The sequence below is a fragment of the Hyperolius riggenbachi genome, chromosome 11 (assembly GCF_040937935.1).
Source record: "Hyperolius riggenbachi isolate aHypRig1 chromosome 11, aHypRig1.pri, whole genome shotgun sequence".
Taxonomy (NCBI): Eukaryota; Metazoa; Chordata; class Amphibia; order Anura; family Hyperoliidae; genus Hyperolius; species Hyperolius riggenbachi.
In genome coordinates this window covers 14,165,137-14,172,515 of record NC_090656.1, presented here as the reverse complement: position 1 = coordinate 14,172,515, position 7,379 = coordinate 14,165,137, and the positions used below count along the sequence as shown (strand labels likewise).

General features: G+C 50.0%; 1 protein-coding gene across 1 annotated transcript in view; it reads right to left on the bottom strand.

The window, feature by feature from the left end:
* Positions 1 to 1,463: 1,463 nt before the first annotated feature.
* The window catches only part of LOC137538653 (vacuolar protein sorting-associated protein 4A-like), a 37,231-nt gene continuing 31,315 nt past the window's right edge, over positions 1,464 to 7,379 (bottom strand). Inside the window, exons 7-9 of the mRNA XM_068260932.1 lie at positions 4,986 to 5,205; positions 4,755 to 4,895; positions 1,464 to 1,746 (exon numbers count right to left, since the gene is read on the bottom strand). Coding sequence (XP_068117033.1) covers positions 1,654 to 1,746; positions 4,755 to 4,895; positions 4,986 to 5,205 — 454 coding nt within the window. The 3' untranslated portion in view covers positions 1,464 to 1,653. The remainder of the gene's footprint in view (positions 1,747 to 4,754; positions 4,896 to 4,985; positions 5,206 to 7,379) is intronic.

Here is a 7,379-nt window from a genome sequence, read left to right as displayed (position 1 = left end):
GAGCAGCGGTAAGTCCCCGCCCGCTGACAGCCACCGACAATTCAAAATTCCAAAGGGGTAGCCCCAAGGTGAGGGAATGAGGGGGAGACGAGCCCACTGCACTGCCTCCCCTCCTGCGGACACATATAGACCTAGCTACCTATTCTGGGGACACCTATATACATTGCTACGTATACTGGGGACACCTATAGACCTGGCTATACTGGGGACACCTATACACCTGGCTACCTATACTGGGGACACCTATAGACCTGGCTACCTATACTGGGGACACCTATAGACCTGGCTACCTATTCTGGGGACACCTATAGACCTGGCTACCTATTCTGGGGGCACCTATAGACCTGGCTACCTATTCTGGGGGCACCTATAGACCTGGCTACCTATTCTGGGGGCACCTATAGACCTGGCTACCTATTCTGGGGGCACCTATAGACCTGGCTTACTTATTTTGGGGACACCTATAGACCTGGCTATCTAAACTGGGGGCACCTATAGACCTGGTTACCTATACTGGGAACACCTATAGACCTTGGTACCTATGCTGGGGGCACCTATTTTGGGGGGAACTGATGTCAGATTAACTGTATTTTGGGAAACAGCTGCCAGATTATGTATATGTTGGGTAACCGCTGCCAGATTGTGTATGTTGGGGGAACTGAACTGCTGCTTCTAGATTATGTGTATTTTGGGGGAACCACTGTTGCCAGATTTTATGTATTTTGGGTGATCTGCTGCCAGATTACGCGTATTTTGGGAAACCGCTGCCAAATTATGTGTATGTTGGGTGAATCACTGCCATATTATCTGTACTTTGGAGGAATCTCTGCCAAATGGCATGGATTTTTGGTGAAATTATGTCAGATTACATGTATTTTGAGGGGGAAACACTATGGCAGAGCTCAAACTTCCCCGGCAGACCTTTTACACCACTGCTACGGTCATGTATATTTGGCCCTACCCATGACCACACCCACATTCTGTTGCATCACCACACCCATTTTTCGGTGCGCTGCAGGGGTCTTTATCAGTATAAACTATCCGTGGTCAGTAAATTATTATATCTTTGTAAAAACTAACGTGAAAGGTTGGCAATACTGGTACGGGGCCCCATAATCTCCTATTGCCCGGGGGGCCTAATGATTTGTCAGTCCGCCCCTGGCCCTAGATATGTATACATTTTTTTTCTATTTCCACCGACCCCCCCCCCCAGAGGGAAGGATCTGTTCCTGTGCATGGAAGTCTTTGTTGCAACTGACCGGAATCTCACCCGTGAGGCATACTTTGAAAGATGGAGTGAGCAGGGTCCAAGGCAATCTCGGTTGCTCTCTTTCTGAACCTGTTAACATAAAGGTCCTGCAGGGAAGGTAAGCTACAGGCAATTATTATTCCTGATTATTGGATAATGCGCTGCTTTACCTTTTTTCTTACAAACAGTCATAAGCCAAACAGACTGACATAGATGATGTTGTAAGGGATTTAATGATTGCAGTGTAGAACTGCACCATTCATTTCTGTGGTAAGCCATCCACCAATGAGAAGAGCTCCTGAGTCCTACATATGATGGGGGGGGGGGGGGGGGGGAAGTGTTCAAGCTTCCTGTGATGTCATTGCTGGGCGCCCACATACAGCACATTCTGCTCTTCTTGTTCCCTAGCCAAATTCTTCTGTAAATGTCTTCAGCTTTAGCAGGTCCTCAGTGATCACCGAAGGCTTTATGGTAGTCAGTGATTGCAGCATATTAGACTGCAAGAGAGGAAGAGAGTGGAGTATCAGCTGTGTGCCCGAGTCTGTGGTGACCCCTGCCAAACATATACCCACACGCCAGGAGGCGGAGAACCTGGCATGCATAAATACTGGTGAAAATCCTTCCCACAGCAGATTCCTGTTCTCGTGAAAGATGGTCGTGTTATGCAAATAGTTCTGACTGGCATTTAAATTGTATGCAGCAGCTTGGGAGTTAGGTTAATCAAGTGTTTGACTTGCCCAATTTCAAACTGCATACAATTTGCATTACATTTCAGCATTATGAGCAACTCATTGACTTATTTCTTGCCTTGTGGTTTGCTGAGCTTGAAAGCCTTCACTGAGGCCTCATTCACACCTAAAATCGAAAGCGCAAGCGTTTTGGTGCGCTTCCCTGCGCCCCCCCCCCCGGCCCCCCCTCCTTCCCGGCTCGCCACTGCGGGCTTCATTTCATGTAAAATCGCTTTTCCATAGCGGTTTTGTAATTCACTCCCTGACACAAGTCTTTGACCCGGATTCTAAAAACCGTGAATGCAATTGCCGTATAAAGCGGTTTTGTGAGCGTTTAGCGCTCTTCCTAAACCTTCCATTACAACAATAACGCCCCAAAGATGATACAGGCAGTGCTTTGCTGAACATACAGCGCACAAACTGCGGTGATATGAACTTTCTCATAGAGATTCACTGAACAAGTGTTTTATGGGTGATTTTAATAATCGCCTGCGCTTGAAAAAAGGCCGAAAACGCCCCCAGTGTGAACGAGCCCTATAGGAGGGTTGGGATGGTTCATGACATGCAAATAATTCCGAGTTGATGCAAATGTTGTTTTGTTCAGCTTGAAAACTGGCTAATCGGATGCTGCTACAGCATTTGATGTTACTCTCAAGATTGTATCGTGTCACAAAAGGGATCCGACCAGTCATGTTTCTGCTCCCTCCATGTTGTTTAGGACCACTCCCAGTTCACTCTAATGCCTTGTCCACACAGTATCTGGTGTGTATCCTCTCTGTACAAACCAGGGGCGTAACGAGAAATCACTGGGACTTGCCTGTGAAACTTTAGATGACCCCCTCACCTCCTCGCTTCCTGCACAGGTAAACTGAGAACCATTGTTATTCAGTTGTGCACACTTGAATGTGCTTTCCTGAATGCAGATAACAGACAACAGTGAAGCACTGCACACATTTCCTCTATCAATAACATTAGCTTCTGTGATAAAACGTGCATGTCTTCACACATACAGACACACATGGAGCTTGATTCACTAAACCGTGATAACTGAAAGATCAAATATCAAACCTTATCAAACTTATCACACCTTATCAAAGTTAACACGCCTTATCAGAGTAGCGTGGCGAATGCTATTAACCCACAGGGGCTCAGGGCAGGATGAGTGCCATTGCCAATTAGCAGGCATAAGTTCGTAGCACTCGCTATGCTGCTCTGATAAGGCGTGTTAGCTTTGATAAGGTGTGCTATCTTTGATAGGGTGTGATATTTGAATTATCACGGTTTAGTGAATCAAGCCCATGGTGTGCAGAAAACTTTTCTCTCAGGACAGCTTCTGGGGCCCCCTGCGGCTGCATCCCTTGCAGGGTCTATTGTTACGCCCCTTGTAAAAACGTGGTGTTGATATCAGTCATTCTTATATCTCTGTGCCTGTTCTGTCACAATAGACTGTACCCTTTTCAATTGGCTAAATGGGGATCGACCTCTTAATCACCTCTGGATGGAAACTCTAATAATAGAGTAGGGATTTCATATCCGTAGGCTTTGTACAGAGGTTGGTCACCAATCTGTCACCGTGTTGTTTCACCATAGTGTCTAAAAAGCTAATCTGCTCTACAGAAGTATGAACCGTCAACCTGATCTCAGCACATCTTGTCATAACCTCAGTGACAAAGGCATCTACCTCACACATTGGGCACTTGCTTAGGTAGCGTGATATTGGCACTGACTCGCCACTTGTGCCTCACATGACGTTGCTGCGGTTTTACATCATGTCCACAAAGCGGCAGGTGGGCGGTGCTGACGAGAGGCCAACAGCGTGATGTCTCCGAGACCAGACCAGCCCACCACGTCTATTGTAGGTGAGTGGGAGGGCTCCTAGCTGGCTAACCTATCAGGCGGCAGCCATAAAAGATCCCCATCTGGTCCGACAGACAGCGGACCATAGTGATTGGGTAGAAATGTGTGTGGTTTATCATTGGCTAATTCCTGAATCATGTCTGGTATATAAAGAGCTGTTTAATCACTATAAGATAAGCTGCATGATTGTTTCAGGTGTGTGATTCAGACACTACTGCAGCCAAACAGATGAGCAGGAAACTAGTGTTGTTTAAGGGAAATAAATATGAGAGCCTCACTTCAAGCTCCTTTTAAGGGTCTTAGTGAGCACAATGATACGTGATGGCGATAAAAATATTTAAAGCAGAACTGTAAATTCCTGTAAAAAAACAAAAAACATTTCACTTACCTGGGGCTTCCCCCAGCAGCCGTCCTATCCCGCGCCGGTCCTGCACAAGCCTCTGTACTCCCGTGCCAGCTACTTTCGTTACTGCCAACTTGCAAGTCGACGGCAACTGCGCCTGCGCGCCCGGGCTATGCGAAGCGGTCTTCTCGTTCCAGCCTGCAATAGCATCCTGCGCTAATAGCATAGCCCGGGGCGCACAGGGGCAGTTGCCGTCGACTTGCAAGTTGGCGGTAATGAAAGTAGCTGGTGCGGGAGAATGGAGGATCGTGCAGGACTGCTACTGGGGGAAGCCCCAGGTAAGTGAAACTGTTATTTACAGGAATTTACAGTTCTGCTTTAAGTAGGGGCATTTACCTAATTGTATGTGTGCTTAGATTACGGTGTCAACTTGCCACAACCTTGTTATACTCCGCCTCTTTTGTATAAACACGCTGTCATGACATGTGTCTTCTGAGATGATGAATGACAGTGGTGCCTATCACACCTAACCACTGAGCTTCACCATGGAAACAGCACATGTGACTCTTCAGCTTACCATGCAGACTACCGGCTCCTGCAGTTTCTCCCCAGGCACATCCATCCAGGTCATCTCGATGGCGCCGGGGTCTCCAGGGGAGCACGGTGTTAGAAGGTCATCCACTATCGCCCCAGGGATGGTGTGGGAGGGGCCTCGTACCTACATACACAGAGACACAAGCATATGACATCACACTGCACAGGGATAGCTAGACTCCGTCTGGTGGGAATCTGTATTAGGGAACCGCACCTTCTTGAAGTGTGTGGCGGATTGCACTTTGCGCACGGGCTGCATGAGAGCGTCACGGACGATAATGCTGATATCTGCTCCCGAGTAACCCTCCGTCTTCTGAGCCAGCTCTCGGATGTTGGCCTCACTCAGGCTGTGCGGGGTGTTACCTAAGTGTAGGCGGAACATCTGCGCCCGGGCCGCCTCCTCCGGCAGCGGGATGTAGATCCGCTTCTCAAACCTGGGGGGAGGGGGGTCGACAGACGGCATTAACTGGCGGATTTGCAAAAGCAACATGAATAGGGATGGCAATGTCTAGAAGAAATCATGGAGAAGCATTTGATCAGTTTTGATCAGCTGATTGATTTGTAAGGCTCTGATTTGCTGGTCATGATCATGTGTTAAACCAGGAAGTCATCACATGATCACATGCTTCTCCGTGAGTTCTCCTAAGCATTGCCATCCCTTGACATGAAAGGTAATGGGTAGGATGGAGGCGCCCAATGTGCAGTTGCCTCTTATTAAAGGTGCCTACACTCTATCCCCGATGCTATCAAGGCATTTTGTATTGACCTGAGGAAGCGGGCTGTGAACCGTGAAACGCATTGTCAGAATGCTTTTTGGATAAAAACGTATTTTCCAGTTGAACTGGTATCTATATCTTCTGTAGAGGTAAGCGATTACCTCTACTTTTATTATTTTTTTTTTATTTTTATATTTTAAAACACTAAAATAGAACACACATGGGGCCCCTCCATCCTACCCATTACCAGTCAGACCTCCTTTGGAGGTAATAGCTTTGCAGTTTTTCTGGAAAGTATATCGTACTACAGGAGAATGACCATCCACTATCCAGAAGGACCAGGAGCACCGAGCGGGACTACAGAAGAGCGACCATCCAGTATCCAGCAGGACCTGGAGTACCGAGCAGGACTACAGGAGAGCGACCATCCAGTATCCAGCAGGACCTGGAGTACCGAGCAAAGCTACAGGAGAGTGACCATCCAGTATCCAGCAGCACCTGGTGTACCGAGCAGGGCTGCAGGAGTGCGACCATCCAGTATCCAGCAGGACCTGGAGTACCGAGCAGGGCTACAGGAGAGCGACCATCCAGTATCCAGCAGGACCTGGTATACCGAGCAGGACTACAGGCGAGCGATCATCCAGCAGCACCTGGAGTACCGAGCAGGACTACAGGAGAGCGACCATCCAGTATCCAGCAGGACCTGGAGTACCGAGCAGGACTACAGGAGAGCGACCGTCCAGCATCCAGCAAGACCTGGAGTACCGAGCAGGGCTACAGGAGAGCGACCATCCAGTATCCAGCAGGACCTGGAGTACCGAGCAGGGCTACAGGAGAGCGACCATCCAGTATCCAGCAGGTCCTGGAGTACCGAGCAGGGCTACAGGAGAGCGACCGTCCAGCATCCAGCAAGACCTGGAGTACCGAGCAGGACTACAGGAGAGCGACCATCCAGTATCCAGCAGGACCTGGAGTACCGAGCAGGACTACAGGAGAGCGACCGTCCAGCATCCAGCAAGACCTGGAGTACCGAGCAGGACTACAGGAGAGCGACCATCCAGTATCCAACAGGACCTGGAGTACCGAGCAGGGCTACAGGAGAGCGACCATCCAGTATCCAGCAGGTCCTGGAGTACCGAGCAGGGCTACAGGAGAGCGACCATCCAGTATCCAGCAGGACCTGGAGTACCGAGCAGGGCTACAGGAGAGCGACCATCCAGTATCCAGCAGGACCTGGAGTACCGAGCAGGGCTACAGGAGAGCGACCATCCAGTATCCAGCAGGACCTGGAGTACCGAGCAGGGCTACAGGAGAGCGACCATCCAGTATCCAGCAGGACCTGGAGTACCGAGCAAAGCTACAGGAGAGTGACCATCCAGTATCCAGCAGGACCTGGTGTACCGAGCAGGGCTGCAGGAGTGCGACCATCCAGTATCCAGCAGGACCTGGAGTACCGAGCAGGGCTACAGGAGAGCGACCATCCAGTATCCAGCAGGACCTGGTGTACCGAGCAGGACTACAGGCGAGCGATCATCCAGCAGCACCTGGAGTACCGAGCAGGACTACAGGAGAGCGACCATCCAGTATCCAGCAGCACCTGGAGTACCGAGCAGGACTACAGGAGAGCGACCATCCAGTATCCAGCAGGACCTGGAGTACCGAGCAGGACTACAGGAGAGCGACCGTCCAGCATCCAGCAGGACCTGGAGTACCGAGCAGGGCTACAGGAGAGCGACCATCCAGTATCCAGCAGGACCTGGAGTACCGAGCAGGACTACAGGAGAGCGACCATCCAGTATCCAACAGGACCTGGAGTACCGAGCAGGGCTACAGGAGAGCGACCATCCAGTATCCAGCAGGTCCTGGAGTACCGAGCAGGGCTACAGGAGAGC